The sequence below is a fragment of the Callorhinus ursinus genome, unplaced genomic scaffold (assembly GCF_003265705.2).
Source record: "Callorhinus ursinus isolate GAN/ISIS: 27379988/994484 unplaced genomic scaffold, GSC_fseal_2.0 scaffold4, whole genome shotgun sequence".
Classification (NCBI taxonomy): domain Eukaryota; kingdom Metazoa; phylum Chordata; class Mammalia; order Carnivora; family Otariidae; genus Callorhinus; species Callorhinus ursinus.
The window spans coordinates 98,044,364-98,063,982 of NW_027397066.1; the positions used below are offsets into that span (position 1 = coordinate 98,044,364).

The following is a 19,619-nucleotide window of genomic DNA, read 5'->3' on the forward strand; positions in this document are numbered from 1 at the left end:
TCACATAATCTGCTAGCTCATTTTGTCTGCGTGGGACTGCAGCCAGGTCTATACCTTCTTCAACTGACAGATCCCGTTTCAACTTCTGCAACTCGTGGGTCTGTGACAAAGGCCCGCTCCTCCTGCAGATCACCTTTCTCATCAAAGTTGAACCTTTGGAACCAGGGAGAAATTAATGCAGATTCCACTCCATTCTCATGAATTCCAGTTCATCCTTGCAGTTGCCAGGTTTCCTTGCTTCCTCCACATGACAGCTGTGATTGACCTTACACTAGATATATCAATATCACTATCAATACCCTAGCAGTTCTGCTCCTCTGATATAACTCTAATATTCTTATTTATGTCTGTTTTGTACCACTAAAATATAAACTCCATGAGTGAGAAACTTTGTCTGTGTTGTTTACTGCTCCCGCCGCAACACTAAGATCAGGGCCCAGCATATAGTAGAAAATCATATGGTAGGAACATTAAATATTTACTAATGAATAATTTTCAAAAACAAAGGCACAAGGAACAAATATTAAGGATGGCAAGAAAGGGAAGAAACCAATATTCACTGATGTTTTGGGAGAAAGATTCCTGTAAAAAATAATTAAGAACTGAGATGTGGGGATATATGGGTGGCTCAGTCGGTTAAGTGTCTGCCTTAGGCTCAGGTCATGATCCCAGGGTCCCAGGATCGAGCCCTGCATCAGGCTCCTTGCTCAACAAGGAGCCTGCTCCTCCCTCTGCCTGCCGCTCCCCCTGCTTGTGCTCTCTCTCTCTGACGAATAAAATCTTTAAAAAAAAAAAAAATTTTTTTAAATGTGTCCTAATGGATGGGTAGGAAAAATGGGAAATATAGGTATAAAATAGCCTGAACAAAACTAGGAATGAGCATACTAAATGTAACATACATTGCAATACGTCCAGAGATTAGAAATTTAACCTGATAGTAGGAAGCTATTACAATTTCTGTAGCAAGTGACTAACCTGAAGAAAATGGTATTTCAGGAAATTTAATCTTTCAAAAATATACTCAGTTGATTGGGCAGGAGGAATTAGAAAAGTAGGAAGATAATTCAGACATATTGTCTTAGGTTAGTCCTAGATTATGACAGTAGAGAATAGGAAAGGAAAGGGTAAATCTAAAAATAATTGTCAAAAGTAATAAGATGGCAACTGCATTAATCACTCGTGCTGTTCACAGATATTTCTGATTCTTATCCTTCTAAACACATAGGATTCCATTTCCCTATCCTTTAGAAGTTAGGGGTAGCCATGCAACTTGCTTTTGTCCATGTAGTATGAGGCAATGTGAAGACTCTTACTTCAGAATGGAAGCCTAAAACATGTATGTGATTCCAGCTTCCCATCTCCCTTCCTATTGCCTAGAAACATTACAAATGGCGAAGGCCTCATTAGCCTGAGTCTCTAAAATGGACAAGAACATGACAAGAAACACCTGTTGTTTTAAGCAACAAAAGATTTTAGATTGTTTGTAACTGCAACACAATCTCACCCATTCTTACTGTGGCAGTTTTAACTTGTGTCAACCAATTTTTATATTCCCCCCTTTAAGAGAGTTTAATTTCTCTTCTTTTTGTGTGAGCTGGAATAACTTACTTCTAACAAGTGATACCATGTTAACTTCTCAGACTAGGTCATAAAATCATTGGTACTTCATCTCTTGGATCACTCACTTTGGGAGACGCCAGCTGCCATATTATGAGGACACTCCAGCAGCCTAATGGAAATCCACAAGCTGAGGATGAGACCTCCTGCCAACAATTAGCATTAACTTGCCAAGCTTGTAAGCAAGCCACCTTGGAAGAGGATCCTGCAGCCTCAGTCAATATCCTGACTGCAACCTCATGAGATACACTAAGACAGGCTGTTCTTGAATTCCTGATCCACAAAAATTGTGTGAGATAATGCTTATCATTTTAATCCACAATGCTTAGACTAATTTGAAACACAGCAATAGATAACTAATACGTTAACTGATACAGAAATACACTAAAAATTGAAAATGAAAGGGAGAAATCAAAGCTGACTCCCAGGCTTTGAGTTTTGAATAATTCGGTGATATCACTGATTATAAGTTATTCAATTCCATTGGAGTTTTGAGGCAAGGGCCATGTCTACTCAATAAACATTTGACAGAGTCTTGTAGATATTTAACAACTGAACAAAGTGTTCAGAATCAAAAAGAATATTCCAGTAGAAATACAGGAGATTTCTCATCTCCTCTCTTCTAGACACTGTAGTTTTATTACAATTTTCTTAGCACTATCGCATTGCTAGTACAAACCAACTGCAAGCTTAGGTTCCCTGAGTATCTTAAGATGAGAATATGTTCACAGGCCATTTCCTGATATTTTTCTCCCACTCATTTCAACATTCATGAGAGATGTGCAGTTGTGCTAAATTTTGCTTCTCTGATGATTACTATAGTTCCTATATTAAAACCACAAAAGGAAAAAGGGAAATAGAGTAGGGAGAAGCAGCATAGTAGAAGAATGAGTATTCTATAAGGAACTGTTTCATTTAGTGTATCAAATGCAGACTAAAGCACCGTCCTGCCATCATTTAATGACTTCTAACAACTTACCTTGCATTCTACCTTTAAAATCCTTAAATCAACCTTCATTTACAATAATTTTTTTAATTCTATATATTACCACATAACGTCTACTGAGTATTCTAAGTCTTAAAGATTTGGCTTAAACAGTGGCTAAATTCATTAGGTTTGATCTCAAATGGCCATAAATTTAGAAATATCACTATCTCAGCCACAAATTTCACACTAACAGTATATAGAAACCATTACTAAAGCACAGCTTATCTTAAAACAAAAATAAAAGACTATAAAGTTATGACTGCTTTTTTATTAAGCTTTATTTTAAAATAGTTTTAGGTTTACAGAAAAGTTGAAAAAATAGTACACAGGAGTATCCCTCATCCAATTTCCCCTATTGTTAACATCTTACAATACCATATACATCTGTCACAACTAAGAAGCCAACACTGGCACATTACTATCAACTAAATTTCACACTCTATTCAGATTTCACTAGTTTTCCATTAATGTCCTTTTTCTGCTTGAGGTTCCCAGCCAGGATACCACATTACATTTAGGCATTATGTGTCATCTCCTCTGGTGTGACAGTTTCAAAGACTTTTCTTGTTTTTCAAGACCATGACAATTTTGAGTACTGATTAGGTAATTTGTAGACTGTCCATCAGTTTGATTTTGTCTGATATTTTTTCTCACGGTTTGACTACGGTTAGGGCTTTGGGGAAGAATAACGCAAAGGAGGTGAAATGTTTTCATCACATCTTATCACAGTATACACTATCATTATGACTTCTCACTCATGTTACTATTGATCACCTGGTCTAGGTAGTGTTTGCTATATTTCTCCACTGTACAGTTATACTTTCCCCTTCTTGCCTTACCCTACCCTTTGAAAGCAAGTCTCCAAATACAACCCACACTCAACTTAGTGTTGGGGGAGAGAATGGAGATCAAACTCCACCTCCTGGTGAAAAATAGCTTTTTATTTCTTTATTTTTTAAAGATTTTATTTATTTATTTGACAGAGAGAGACAGTGAGAGCAGGAACACAAGCAGGGGGAGTGGGAGAGGGAGAAGCTGGCTTCCCGCTGAGCAGGGAGCCCGATGTGGGACTCGATCCTAGGACCCTGGGATCATGACCTGAGCCGAAGGCAGACACTTAATGACTGAGTCACCCAGGCGCCCAAAAAATAGCTTTTTAAAATAAATATAAAACTTTCTCAGTTCCTTAAAACATATACTGATTGCCTCAAAGCATTCGATAATGCAATTTCCTGCTTATTTAATGAGTCACTCTGATAGGCACTTCAAATAAGAGACACAGTCCTTCAAAAGGAGTTTATAATATAATAAAGATACTACAAGAAAAATCCAAGTACTATAGTTTGTCAAAAAAGGAAATCAAATTCAGTTCAAGTAATGAAAAGTTTCACAGAACAAGTGATATTCAAGCAAAGCATTCAAAACTAAATAGTATTTTGACACATGAAAATATATGAAAATTCAACATCCATTTATGAATAAAAACTGAACAAAGTGGGAAGTAGGTATAGAGGGAACATATGTCAACATAATAAAGGCCATATATGACAAGCCCACAGCTAATATATTCAATGGTGGAAAGATAAAAGTTCTTCCTCTAAGATCAGGAACAAGAAAGGATGCTCACTCTTACCATTTTTATTCAACATAGAATTGGAAGTCCTAGCCAGAGCAATTAGGTAAGAAAAAGAAATAAAAGGCATCCAAATTGGAAAGGAAAAAGTAAAACTGTCACTAATTGCAGATGACATGATATTACATATTGAAAACCCAATAACTCCACCCAAAAAAAAAAAAAAAACCTGTTAGAAGAAATGAATTCAGTAAAGTTGCAGGATACAAAATCAGTATATAAAAATCAAGTGTACTTCTATACATTAATAATGAACTATCACAAAGAGAAATTAAGAAAACAATTCCATTTACAACTGCATCAAAAAGAATAAAATAGTTAGAAATAAATTTAATGAAGAAGGTGAAAAACCTGTATACTGAAAACTATAAAACACTGATGAAAGAAATTGAAAATGATATAAGTAAATGGAAAGATATCCTGCCCTCATTGACTGGAAGAATATTGTTTAAATGTCCATAATATGCAAAGCAATCTACAGATTCAATACAATCCCTGTCAAAATTCTAATGGCATTTTTCACAGAAATAAAGCAAACAATGCTAAAATTTGCATGGAACTATAAAAGACCCCAAATAGCCAAAGCAATCTTTTTTTTTTTTAAAGATTCTTTTTTTTTTTTAAGATTTTATTTATTTATTCAAGAGAGAGAGAATGAGAGATAGAGAACACGAGAGGGAAGAGGGTCAGAGGGAGAAGCAGACTCCCTGCTGAGCAAGGAGCCGATGTGGGACTCGATCCCGGGACTCCAGGATCATGACCTGAGCCGAAGGCAGTTGCTTAACCAACTGAGCCACCCAGGCGCCCAGCCAAAGCAATCTTGAGAAAGAACAAAGCTAGAGACATCATGCTCCATGGTTTCTAACTATATTACAAAGCTATAGTAATTAAAACAGTAAAATACTGGCATAAAAATAGACACACTGAGGGGCATCTAGGTGGCTCAGCTGGTTAAGCATCCAACTCTTGATTTTGGTTCAAGTATCTCATGATCTCAGGGTTGTGAGATCTAGCCCAGCATCAGGCTCCATGCTCAGTTGGGAGTCTGCCTGAGATTCTCTCTCTCCCTCTGCTCCTCCCCGCCCTATAATAAATAAATAAATCTTTAAAAAAAAATAAATAAACAGGGCGCCTGTGTGGCTCAGTTGGTTAAGCGACTGCCTTTGGCTCAGGTCATGATCCTGGAGTCCTGGGACTGAGTCCCACATCGGGCTCTCTGCTCAGCGGGGAGTCTGCTTCTCCCTCTGACCCTCCCCCCTCTCATGTGCTCTCTCTCTCTCTCTCTCATTCTCGCTCTCTCAAATAAATAAAATCTTTAAAAAATGAAATAAACAAAACAGACACATTGATCAATGGAACAGAATAGAGAGCCCAAAAATAAATCCATGCATATATGGTCAATTAATTTACAACAAAGGAGCCAAGAATATACAATGGGAAAGGACAGTCTCTTCAATAAATAGTGCTACAAAAACTTGACAGCCACATGCAAAAGAATGAAACTGGACTATTGTCTTACACCACACACAAATGAACTCAAAATGGATTAAAAACTTGAATGTAAGCCTGAAACCATAAAATTCCTAGGGAAAAACATAGGCGGTAGGCTCCTTGACATTGATCTTGGTGATGATTCCTTGGATCTGACTCCAAAAATAAGCAAGTGGGACTACATCAAACTAAAAAGCTTCTTCAGAGCAAAGGAAATTTTCAACAAAATGAAAAGTCAACCTACCGAATGGGAAAAACTATTTGTAAATCATATATCTAATAATGGGTTAATATCCAAAATATATAAACAACTCATACAACTCAACAGCAAAATACTAAACAACCCAATTAAAAAATGGGCAGGGGATGTAAACAGACTTTTTTTTTTTTAATTGAGAGAGAGCGTGTGCAAGTGAGAGAGCACAAGCAGGGGGAAGAGCAGAGGGAGGAGGAGAAGCAGACTCCGTGCTCAGCAGGGAGCCCGACGTGGGGCTCAATCCCAGGACCCTGAAATCATGACCTGAGTGAAGGCAGACTCTTAACCAAATGAGCCACCTAGGAGCCCCTAGACATTTTTCCAATGAAGACATAAAGATGGCCAACAGACACATGAAAAGATCCTCAACATCACTAATAATCAGGGAAATGTAAATCAAAATCACAATGAGATATCATCTCACACAATCAGAATGGCTAGTATTAAAAAAACAAAAAACAAAAACAAGAAATAACAAGGGTTAGCGAGAATGTGAAGCAAAAACCCTGTTTTCTGTTGATGAGAATGTAAATTCATCCAGCCGCTTAGAAAAGTATGGAGGAACCTCAGTATGAAGGTTCCTCAAAAAATTAAAAATAGAATTACATATGATCCAGCAATTCCACTTCTGGGTATTTATCTGAAGAAAACAAAAACACTAAATCAAAAAAGATATATGCATCCCCACGTTGAAGTCCTAACTGCCCATACCTCAGAATAAGACAGTATTTGGAGACAAGATCTTTAAAGTGGCAATTAAGGTTAAATGAGGTCATTAGCAAGGCCCTAATCTAAAATGACTGTGTTCTTAATATCAGGAAACAAACTGAGTGTTACTGGAGTGGTTGGGGGTGGGAGGGATGGGGTGGCTGGGTGATAGACATTGGGGAGGGTATGTGCTATGGTGAGCGCTGTGAATTGTGCAAGACTGTTGAATCACAGATCTGTACTTCTGAAACAAATAACGCAACATATTTTAAGAAAAAAGAAAAAGAAGAAGATAACAGGAGAGGAAGAAAAGGGGAGTATGTCAGAGGGGGAGACGAACCATGAGAGATGATGGACTCTGAAAAACAAATTGAGGGTTCTAGAGGGGAGGGGGGTAGGGGGATGGGTTAGCCTGGTGATGGGTATTGAGGAGGGCACGTTCTGCATGGAGCACTGGGTGTTATGAACAAACAATGAATCATGGAACACTGCATCAAAAACTAATGATGTAATATATGGTGATTAACATAACAATAAAAATTTAAAAAATATAAAAAAAATAAAATAAAATAAAATGACTGTGTTCTTTTAAGAAGAGATTGGGATACAGAAGCTAGAGGGGTGAAGGATGTGAAGATACAGGGAGGAGAGGGCCATCTACAGGCCACAGAAGGTCTAAAAACAAACCTGTGGACACCTTGATCTCAGAGTTTTGTCTCCAGAATTGTGAAAAATCCGTTGTTGAAGCCACCCAATCTGTGACATTTTGTTAGGACAGCCTTTGCAAGAGATTCTAAATGAAATCTAATTTGGCAAAACTCTCCACTGTGATTTGGTATTTAAACTTTGTTATTGAATAGTATCTTCCGTTCATTAGTGAGATGGAGTAAGATGAAGAAAAAGAAAGGGTGATAGAAGGTGAGCCTCAGAAACTTTAGTTCTTTCAAGTTAAAATTTATTTCCTATAAACTTGTCATTCCGACGCTAACCGTAATAGCAATTTTTGCTCTAATTATTTCCCCCTGAACAGTATGCGGGGATTTCATGAAGATTCTGTAGATCTCTACTGTGGCACTTTATTCACCAGGCCTCTTGATACCATTTTTCCTGACAGCAACTGCGGCGACAACCTTCCCAAATGGTCCACTACTAAGTAAAAACGTTGCCTCGAACCTCCCTTTTGCTTCATCTGAGAGGACAAGGGAAAATAGAAAATAAATGTAATGGCAGTTAATAAGCACATGTCTAGGACTAAAAGTATTCCTAAACATTTTTAATTCCATTTTACAAGGGGTAGCTCTATTATTTCTTTAATTAAACCCTCGAAGGTACAGCAGGGAGGTTAAGACCTAGGCGCCCGTTTTCAAGAGTCGGCGGAGCCCAGCTGCGGCCAGATATGTAAAAACGACACTGGGTCAGTCTGCAACGCGGGCCATGTTCAGAAACACACGTAAATGGGTCGGTCGTACGCTCTTCCGGCTAATGTCCTTTGCTTTTTCTAAACTTGTGTTTACAGAATCTTTCGGCAAGGCTTTCAGTAATGAGTGTAAATACTCCTAAGAGATTAGACCAGAAAAAAAAAACTTTTTTAAATGACTGCAGATCACTGACACCTGAGCTTCAGGAACAGCAATTCCAGCGGAAGACGGGAGTCCCGGATAGTTCACTAATAGATAAAAAAATCAGCTAGTTCCATATATATTAACCTACCTAAAGGTTTAGAAGCGGAGAACTATATAGCTTGGTGTTTCAGTAACTATGGCAACCTCGAAAGTTAACTACCCTAAAGTAACCAGGAAACAAAAACTTCACCTTCCCAGTCGGCCGGAGACCACGAGCATCAGGATTCCCTAGTATCGCGAGAACTTTCTGCCACCCCTGGAGGCGCGCGCGTCAGAATCAAAGGGTTGGTGAGCAGCCCCGTCCCCTGGATGGGCGGGGAAGGTGGAGCAAACTCTGAGAGGTGGGAGGGGCCATCACGAAGGGGTGGAACCGTGGAGGCGCCGTAAAGGGCAGAGCGGAGGAAAAATCGCGTGGGCCCCGCCCCTCGCGGCGCTTCCCCGGAATAGCGTCACCAGCCCTATAAGAGAGCGTGCGCCGAGGGACGCGGCCTTTTACATCCGGGAAGCGTCGGGTTTTAGGCTCTGAGATTAAGGTACGCTGTCGCGTTTTGTGCACTAAGGTGGTAATTGGGGCAGAACTTTCCGGCTTAGTTAAAATGCAGGGGTTTCAAGAGACTTGTAGTGGTAGGTCCACGTCCGCTTTGAAAACCTCTTGGTTGGAAAACCTGAGGGGCCTTAGGTGTTCCTGAGGTCACGAGGCGGCCACGTGCAGCCCTGGGTGGCGAGCCTGAAGCCGAGCGCGCCCGGGTCGTGGGCCCTCGGGCAAAGGTCGCGAAACCCGCTGTCGGTGTCAAGTAGCCATCTTGAATCTACTCCGCCACTGTTAAATAGTAACACCGCATCCTGAAACTCCCCCATTTAGATCCGGAAGGTGAGTAGTGTCTGTGGTTGTGCATGCTCATCTGCTCTGGGATTGTGAATCTCCATGTATCTTTGGGACCTGTCAGCTGTGGCAGTCTCCCTTCCTAGCCATGGAAGAGCATATTCTTGTTTATTGGCAAAGCTGTCACCATTTAATTGGTATCAGATTCTGACTTGCACAAGTAACATTCACTTTGGAAAACCTGGAGGGTGCTGGGTTGTTGGGCACACATCTAACTATTGTTGAAATGTTTCCAGGAGGCTGAACCAACTGTCCGATGGATGATAGAAAACATGACATGGTAGGTTCCTTTTTATTCGTATTTCGTAGTTAGTGAAACCCTTCGTAGTTCTGAAACCCTTCCTGCTAAGGAATTGGAAGGCCAGAATTGGCCCCTTCTTGCTGTTAACTTTGTAATTTGAAAGAGGTTAATAGCCAGCTAAACAGAAAGTAACAAGTAGTTGCTAAGATCTCAACAGTGATGTGAGTACACAGATAAGAGTTTTATAAAGGTGGTTTTCTTCTCTTGCAGATAATCAAGAAATTAAGGTGATATGGGTGAAGTCCTGTTTGTTTAGAATCCTGTGGTGTCCTGCCAAAAGGTGATCTTAAATCTCAACAGCTCGGGTATTGAGTGCAAATAATGTTCTGGAAACTATCAGTGTGGTGTTTTCAATATAGGTCTGATGTTTTTGCTTAACTATGGCGTTTAAGTAGAGAATAAGTGAGCACTTCCTTGCTTGCTGTAATTAAATAAAATGCTTGATTCATCTGGAGAATCCAGGTTCTCTAAAAAGGAAGTGGAAAGGTATTTGTTACGACAAATAATAAGTAACAGACTACTTTTTCTGGTAAGAGGTAGTATGGAAGTAGTATGAATGATGATTATTGGTGTAAGGTACTACAGTATTTGGAGGGAAACAACATTAAAGGCGGGTACCCATAAGGGACAGCACAGTTACCACACAAAAGATTAAGGCTACTATACAAGATGAACAACTATGTACTTTATTCACACAAATGTGCACTGAACACTTGTGTCATTTAAAATTCACACTTAACGCTTAACAAGAGCTATAATAAAGACATATTATGAACCAAGTATTCTATTCAAGTTTGAGCAAACTGTAGGCTGCCTGTTGGCTGTTTTAAAAGTGTCCCAACCTCTGGCCTATTAAAAATTCAATATAAATGTTGCTTGCATCTGCACTATAGTTTAATTAGAAAGGTGGCCTGTGCGAAGTTTCAGTAGAGATAAATTTTCTCCTCTATTGCACATTTTTTTCAAGCCCCTTGTGCAGGTGTGCACTGTGTAGCTCTCATCTCTGTAGATGTAAATGCTTGAAAAGTTTTTCCTTTATCAAAAATCTTGAGCTTTTAGAAAAGTTTTAATGTTATGTGTGATATAGCATTGCAGTTTTGTAAAGTAGTAAACTATAAAGCACCTTTATGTTAGCACCAGTTTTTTTTGCAAAGCTGAGGATTTACAAAAAACGCAAGTAGATGCAGTTGGGAAAGTAGCGAAGTACCATTCATGTGGATTTAGCCTTTGAAGAGGCTTACTTAACTGGTCCTAAAGTTCACACTGACTTCTTTACCTGTCTTTATGCAAATCTTTCTTGGATATACAAAAACTGCTTAAAACTACTTAAGGCCTGAGGGGCATGCCTTTTATGTTTGGGCAAAGATTTTGCATTGCTATCAAGAATGTCCTGAAAGAGTCCATAGTAAGCAGCTGTCCCTTACTGGGTTGGGAAAATAGCCAAAGGAGAAAATTGACTTTAGACAGCAGTAGAGGGGGAAAATAACATTGTCAGTACTGGGGCACCTATTCTGAAGTTAACATCCCACTGGCTTACCTTGGCCTCTAGGTCTGTTCGACAATTTGAAAGCTAGGGATACTGTAAAATCTTATCAGCCTTTTGAAAATTGTCAGTGAGGTGCATAGCCACTTAATGCAGTGTCTAGCACATAGCTGGAGTATGAATTAAATCAGTTGGAACAAATAAGATATTTTAGAGCTTTTTTTCCCCCACTACATAAGCAGAGAAAGCATTTTTTTAATAGTGTGTCTTTATTAGCTGGGACAGGATAGTGGAAATCTACGTGTTTTAGTCATTATAAGAAAGTTGCAATAGATGGCACTCTTAAGTCATGGTACAGCAAATCGCATGATGCCAAGGAAAAATTTTATCAAGCCGAAAGTAACTGCTAGAGGATGTTAACAAATAAGGTGGATAAATTAGGTTGTATATCCCAACAACTTGAAGGCATTCTTTACTATCAGGTATTCCAAATTTTGCTAGGTAACTAGAATGTGTTGCCATAGTGCATGGTACAAAGGCTTTATTCAGGAATGTATTGTGACTGATCCTATTCCAGTCTAGGTTTATAATGGATTCCTTCACTTTTTGGGCCTTGACTTCCTCACTTGTCAAAGGCTACAGAGAGTCAATGTGGAAATTTCTCAGCCTTTTGAAGAAAATCTGAGCTTAATTACACAATATCACTTAAGTGTAGTAAAGAGTATTGATTGAATTACAGACTCTTAATCCAAAAGAATAAAAACAGGCTTATTGCACAACTGATATACAGTAATCTCTGGAGAGTGCTGAGAATAAAGACTTCCAACAATGCTAATCAAGAATAATTAGTACTACACTGAGGTATCTAACAGAATGTTCACATCACAAATTTCTCAAGCAGCAATGGTGTACATGATTTAATCACAACACAAAAGCAGAAACATGGCTCTCATCCCCATAAGTTGGCATCTCTGGCTGAGTGCTAATGTAGAGGTTGAAAATTTTCCAACATACTTTCTCTTCAGGTTTCCATGAAGAATTATAATTTGGTGACACTTTTTATCCAAGGTACAAAGGCTGAGACTTTGGTATAGACACCAGGTGAATCCTTGGCTCCACAGCCATACCCCCAGGAGGTTATCCCATATACAACCCAACTCTCTCCTGCCCGAACACACATAAGCGGTCCTCCGCTGTCTCCCTGGCAGCTGTCAACACGTTTGTGTTCATGTAGATTCCCAGCACAGAGCATCCTTCCTGTAAACCGACCCTTATAACGTTCTTCACAAAACCTCTTGGGAAGTAGGGGGATGCTTGCTTGTTGTAGAGTTCTTGAATAGGCTCGTCCTAGTCGGACCAAATAATCTGAATTAGATGCCAGCTAAAGACCTTACAGAAAACATTTAACAGTTAAATGAACTTTTAATCTTGAAAATAAAAGCCTTATTGTGATTAGTGTAGTTTAAATGAGTGATAACTAAATGGTATAGAAGGACATAAAGTGGCAAGAACTACTCTAAATAGCATGGTAGAAGCATGGCATTTCATAAGAATGGAGGAGCAAAACATTACTATATATCAAACAGGCCTAAGTTTGAGCATTTGAAGTTTGTGTACTCTATACTGGTAGCCACTCATTGTTCAGTGGCTAAAATGTATAATTGATAATATTCTCCATGAGCCTTTTCTTGGATCTAAATTCCATTGTTTTTCTTGTACCCTATTAATTGTAATAACTCCTAATAAAACATTGTGTAAAGTTGACTTTGTCATTTCTGTTAACTGTTAATTTCTGTTTCTGTCTAAAGGAAGGTAAATGAACCCTCCCTCATGAGTTGTAATGGATATAGTTAAGCCTTCTCAGAGACTGTTTGCCTCATAGATCCACATAGTGTACAGAGAAGGCATTTACTCTGATCTGATTATTGTATCATCCGGAAAATGTTTTCTTTGTGGTTTATCTCAGGATTGGACAGTTACATGCCTTTTCAGTATATCTATAGCAGATATTCTGCCTTTATGCAGCTGTGAAATAATGCAAGTATAAAGCCCATATTTTGTGCAGTGTGATGAAATGAACACAAACATTTACTAAATAAAACATTGAAATTATCACACGTAGAAATACTTATTTGATGTTCTTTTCAAGAGTACAATGATCAGTGTTGATAGTTTTTAATGGAGAGCAGTCAACCTATCCCTTATTCAATAACCATTTGTGAATCAAGCACCCAGTCTAGGTGAGCCCTACATCTTTCTCAAGGACCATCCTGAACAAAGCACTAGCTGATGTACACTGATTTAATTCTATAGCAAGGCAATCCAGAAAATTGTTTTGCCTGAGAAGACTGTAAGATGAACATCTTGCTCTAGCTTGGGGGTTGGGAGGGTGGGATGAAGGGGAGAAAGTGGGTTGGATCTCCACTTCATAGTAGCTCTCTTGTCTGTTCTATATTTAGAGATTCTCCATAAAATTGAGTTTGATAGTGGCCTTTATTACAGAAAAGGCAAGGCCATCAAACACCAAGGCCCTTTGCTGGTGTAGCTAAATCAGAGTCCTCTGGGAAAGCTTTTAAAAAATATAGCCACTCTGACAAAAAGCTTTAAAGTGGGGGGGCGGCACATGGGTGGCTCGGTCAGTTAAGCGTCTGCCCTCGGCTCAGGTCATGATCCCTGGGTCCTGGGATCGAGCCCACATCAGGCTCCTGCTTCTCCCTTTGTCTGCTCTGCCTGCTACTCCCCCTGCTTGTTTTTTTTCTCTGACAAATAAAAATCTTTAAAAAATGATTTTTTTTAAATATAACGAGCCAGGCCCCAAGTGTTGGAGTAGGGTCTTAAAAATGAAAAATCCGTTCCTCTGTCTCCTTACCAGTCTATGGAACTGAAAGTACAGGATTCTCTACCCCATAAGGCAATTGAGTTCTGTCAATTTGTGCTAATAATAATAATGGTAACCAACAGTACCCTCAGGATATGAATCCAAATTACATGCATGCATCACACACTTGACAATTTCCAAACAACTAAACCTGAACCCATTTAAGATTTTCATTCCCATTGTACACCCAAAAGTATTGATAGTCCCAGACACAAGAACATGCCCAGGTCTCACTTATCCTTCGTGTTATCTACATTACCTGTGTCTCCCCATCCTGTTATGTAACAATTGGAGGCGGTTTTCTGTGGCCTCTCTCTATGGAGTGGCAAACAGGCGGGCAAAACATGGCTGCTAAATCTAACACACTGCTCTTCTGGTCCTTCTAATCGAACCAGGGCGATGTCATAGTCACTGCTGTCAGGTCGATACTCCCGATGAGTCACAATTTGCTGAACTCCAATTTCTTCTTCAAATTCTTCTGGCACCAAAGTATGATAATCCCCAACCCGAACAGCATAGCTCCTTGTGCTGTTACCATACCTGAGAGGCAGAGAGCTAGTAAGTGGCTGGAAACAACTGTCAGCAGGGAAGGTAAATAGAGATACTGCAAGCCTTTCTTCTAATCATTATCCCTCTCTGTAAGTTTACCTTTTCCTGTTCTCTGACCCCACCACTCTTGGTTGTTTACTCCAAACCCATTTCATCATTTCACTGCTTAATCCAGGTTCCTGTGTAATTGTTTTCTGAGAAGGAGCAAATGTGGAGCACAAGTGGAAAATAACAGCTAATCATTAACCTGTTATTCCGATAATGACAAAAGATGAAAACAGGAACAAAGAGTATAGAGCAAAATTACTGTCTTGTATTTGCTGTCTTCGTTTTTCTAGGATTTCCAAGATGTTAGTTCATCACGAAGCTCCTTTAGGGCAGAAATCATGGCTGGTCTAATTTTGTATCCCTTAGCACAACCCACTTTACCCCTTTCCTGTGAAGTGAATGCAAACTAAAACTATATTTTCTGGGCAACATATATTCATATTCTCTCATCTCTTAAATCTTTGTCCAGACATCATCCCAGTGAGACCCTGATTTAGAACTGCAGTCTACCCTTTGTCCATCACTCCCCAGCACTCCCAATATCCTTAATCTCTCTTCTATAACACCACTTTCTAACAGACCATCTACATTTATAGCTGTCTCTCTCTGCTTAAGAGGCATCCAAGGACAGGGATCTTTTTTCTCAAACCAGATTTTTTTTTTAATTGCTAATGTAATCTTAGAGGATTTAGATAACTATCAAAATGCATAAAGAAAACTTCTAAGACACAGGTATTAAGAATAAAGATTTTCATGGATTTTTTTTTAATTTTATGTTAATCACCATACATTACATCATTAGTTTTTGATGTAGTGTTCCATGATTCATTGTTTGCATATCACACCCAGTGCTCCATTCGATACGTGCCCTCTTTAATACCCATCACCAGGCTAACCCATTCCCCTACCCGTCTCCCCTCTAGAACCCTGTTTGTTTCTCAGAGTCCATAGTGTCTCATGGTTCGTCTCCCCCTCCGATTTACTCCCCTTCATTCTTCCCCTCCTGCTATCTTCTTTTTTTTTTCTTAACATATATTGCATTATTTGTTTCAGAGGTACAGATCTGTGATTCAAGTCTTGCACAATTCACAGTGCTCACCATAGCACATACCCTCCCCAATGTCTTATCACCCAGCCACCCCATCCCTCCCACCCCCCACCACTCCAGCAACCCTCAGTTTGTTTCCTGAGATTACGAGGTGGATGGAACTAGAGGGTATTATGCTGAGCTAAATAAGTCAATCAGAGAAAGACATGTATCATATGATCTCACTGATTTGAGGAATTCTTAGTCTCAGGACAGGGATCTTATGTTAACTGATGAATCTTAAAAACCTACAATAGCGATGCCCTGTTAAGTAGAAATGCAGCCTATGTTTTTTGATTGAGTAAATGAATGAATGGATTATTTTTAATGTGTCTTTTTCCCTTAAACTATTCAATTTAAGTAGAAACAACATTTACTGGATTGATAGTTCTCAGCTTGTTTTTTCAACCAACATACCTTGATTGTGGTGCCTCCGCCTAAAGCAGTTTCCCAACCTCAGCACTATTGACATATGGAACCAGATAAATCTTTGTTGTAAGAGAGAAGCTGTTCTGTGCATTGTAGGATATTTAGAAGCATCCTTGGCCTCTCTTCACAAGGTGGCCAGTAAAGCACATGCATACACCCCTCAATTGTGGCAACCAAAAATGTCTCCAGACATTTCCCTGTGTCCCCTCTGGTGCAAACTGGCCACAGTTGAGAACTACTGACATAGAATACATGATCCACCCCACTTCCTGGTTACTTCCTCTTTCTCACTTAAGAGTATATAGCACCTCGCTTACTTAACCCCTACCACTGCTTAAAACATTCTTAATGACTTAATTTCCAAAACGCCCTTTTAATTCCCTAACTTCCTCACCTGCAGTGAGCCTAGTCTCCATTTCAGCCACCTACTCCCATCATGAGACCCAGACCTGGTATTCACCAAATACTACAAACTTCTGAAGTCTTGATTTCAAGCATCTCCTACTTTCCACCTCCTGTCTTTACAATTTTACAGCTCTACACTCCTTCAACCCCATTAAATTTCAATCCTTTGACCCCACTATTTTTTTTTCATTGCAATCTCACTCTGCTTATGACTCACCTTTTTACCAGGCTTGGATTCCACAATCATTCTTTTGCAAAAACTCAGTCCTTCATTCTTTTTATCTGCCAAAATTCCAGCTATGATTTCATCAACTCCGCACCTACTTTGTGCTAGCATCTGACTGACTGTTACAGCTCTCACCTTAATTCTTTTTATGAAAACTTGGAAGTATTAGACTGGATACAAGACCTGTGCTTGAATGTGAATTTAGAGAAGTCAGTATTCAAAACTTGGAATTTTCTAGTGACTGCCTACTTAAATACAACCTCCCATTTCCTCCTGTAAAATTACTGGAAGCGCTAAGTTGCTCAAACACTGGATACCCCTATATAGGGCTTGCAGTATATAAAGTAATTTTCTTAACTATGTTAGCTGAAAAAATTGAACAGTGAAACAAAGATGATTCATCTTATTCAGCCACCTATTGTTGATCTATAATACTAATAATTTCCTCTGATTCCTTGATTCTCCATTTCCAACCTTAACTCATCACAGATCTTCAAAATTCAGAAGGCTTTTTATACACTGTTCGCAGAGAATATACTCTTGTGGATTCCATTTCAAAATTTAAATAAAGTTTGGTATTATTTCACATCCTGAAACAGTAAAAAGTAATACTCATGGAGAAAAATCAAATTTAAATACTTCTCACTTCTACTTTCTGTGTACTGATACTGTATTATAAAAATGCAGTAGGCCTAATTAATGTATTCAGGTTTTGAAGTAAAACCTCAAGTGATTTAACACCTTTCTGAGAAGAATTGCCAAGGGACACCTGGGTGGCCCAGTCGATTAAGCGTCTGTCTGACTCTTGGTTTTGGCTCATGTCCTGATCTCAAGGTCATGAAATTGAGGCCTGAGTGGGGCTCTGCGATCAAGGTGGAGTATGCTTGAGATTCTCTCTCCCCCTCCCTCTGCCCCTCCTGCTTTGCTCTCCCCACGTATGCTCTCTCTCTCTCAAATAAATCTTAAGGGAAAAAAAAAAGAATTGCCAATATATCCTTGAAAGTGCTGCTGAAATGTTTCATGTATCTTTAGAATGGAGTTGAAGAAATTATCTGGAGCTCCACTGTCCAGTACTGCAAGCCAGTAGCTGCATGTGGATATTGGAGTACTAATGTGGTTAGTCTGAACTGAAATGTGCTAAAAGTATAAAATATACAATGTATTTTGAATACTTAGTATGAAAAAGAATACTAAATATATTGTCTTCATAGATAATAAGTATCCCAATTTTTATATTTTGCAGTAATATTTTTGATATACCAAGCTAAATAAAATATAATTAAAATTAATTCAACCTTTTTTTTATTTAAATATTTGAGAGAGAGAGAGTGCGCATGAGCAGGAGGAGAGGGAGAGTCTCTGAACCAGACTCCCCACTGAGCGTGGAGCCCGATTTGGGGCTCAATCTCACAACCCTAAGATCATGACCTGAGCCAAAATCAAGAGTCAGACGCTCAACCAACTGAGCCACCCAGGTGCCCCCGACTTGTTTGGCTTTATCTTTTAATGTGGCTACTAGAAAACTTAAAGTCACGTTTGTGGCTCACATTGTATTTCTGCTAGACAGCACTGGTCTAGAGAAATAGTTTGGGATAAACTAGGCATCCTGTTATTATATCTTTTTTTTTAATATTTTTATTTATTTGACAGAGAGACAGCGGGAGAGGGAACACAAGCAGGGAGAATGGGAGAGGGAGAAGCAGGCTTCCCGCAAAGCAGGGAGCCCGATGCGGGGCTCGATCCCAGGACCCTGGGACCATGACCCGAGCTGAAGGCAGCCACTTAATAGACTGAGCCACCCAGGCGCCGCTTATTACCTCTTTAATGCAGTCTCTTACATTGCTTATATATATATATTTTTTAAAGATTTATCCATTTGTGTTTGACAGAGACACAGCAAGAGAGGGAACACAAGCAGGGAGAGCTGCAGGCTAGGGGAGAAGCAGGCTTCCGCGTAGCAGGGAGCCCGATGCAGGACTCGATCCCAGGACCCTGGGACCATGACCTGAGCCGAAGGCAGACGCTTAACGACTGAGCCACCCAGATGCCCCACGTTGCTTATAATTTTTAAGCCTGAATTAGGAGACATTCCCTTCATATGTGAACTTTTTATATCCTTTCAGATAATTACATTACTGTTCACCTAAAAAGAAAAAAAAAGTCATTGCAACAATATTTTCCACTCTTTGAAAGAGAGCTGCAATACTTTGCTAAAATAATCCTTGTATCTAAACTAGCTGTATAAATATATTCTACATTATCTGAAAATTGGGTCTTCAGCCAGTAAATAAAGCAACAAGACATTACTGCAACAAGGAAATTGTGTTTTAAAATATCCCAGTGTTAAAGTCTTGAGGAATCTTGTCTTAATGTGTCACCTCATGCCTGGACTTCTCCAATAGTCTGTCTGATAGTCTTGCTGCTTCGAGTTTTAACTTTTTCAGTCCCTTCTTCACACTGCAGCTAGAGTGAGGTTTCTATCTGACAATATAACTACTCTTCTGTATAGCCTTCGAGGGGTCTCCATTATCTACACAATAAAGTTCAAATGCCTTACTTGATATACAAATTAATCCAAGAATGGGCCTTCCCACCTGATACCAGCCTGTTCTCCATGCCCCTGTCCTTTTAGTTGCTTGAAGAGGTGTCTCATACACCTGTCTTTATTCAGACTATTTGTAGTATCATCACCCCTCCCATCCCAATATGGCAAAAACTGGTTTTATCACTCAAGTCTCAAGTCAAAAACCTCCCAGGAAGCTCTTCCTGCCCTGCCTGAAAACTGGCCAATCCTGTCTTCGGACACTCCCGGTCGCACTGTCCTCGCATTCATAACAGTTTCTAAGACTGTTAAGATGTCAGGTCCTCCCAGTTAAAGGCTCCATAAATGTAAGGACCATGCCATGCTCACTTTTGTATCCTCAGCACCAGGCAAAGTGGTTGGCACAGAGAAGTCTTAATGTGTGTTAAACAACTTGTTTTCAAAGACATCCACATCTACATATGTACACTGTC

General features: G+C 39.4%; 1 protein-coding gene, 1 long non-coding RNA gene and 1 other non-coding gene across 4 annotated transcripts in view; 2 read left to right on the forward strand and 1 right to left on the reverse strand.

Moving 5' to 3' along the window:
• Window positions 1–8,815: 8,815 nt before the first annotated feature.
• On the forward strand, window positions 8,816–12,746 carry LOC112826016 (uncharacterized). Its single transcript, XR_003208824.2, has 3 exons — window positions 8,816–9,186; window positions 9,435–9,478; window positions 9,710–12,746. It is a non-coding gene; the product is annotated as an uncharacterized lncRNA (long non-coding RNA).
• Window positions 9,237–9,367, forward strand: LOC112826253 (small nucleolar RNA SNORA24). The gene has a single exon (XR_003208885.1). It is a non-coding gene; the product is annotated as a small nucleolar RNA SNORA24 (small nucleolar RNA).
• Window positions 12,022–19,619, reverse strand: part of PRSS12 (serine protease 12) — a 69,662-nt gene continuing 62,064 nt past the window's right edge. The window contains exons 12-13 of one of the 2 annotated variants that reach the window (XM_025874094.2): window positions 14,120–14,400; window positions 12,022–12,329 (exon numbers count right to left, since the gene is read on the reverse strand). In XM_025874094.2, coding sequence (XP_025729879.2) covers window positions 12,022–12,329; window positions 14,120–14,400 — 589 coding nt within the window. The remainder of the gene's footprint in view (window positions 12,330–14,119; window positions 14,401–19,619) is intronic. The other variant, XM_073892180.1, reaches the window with a different exon arrangement.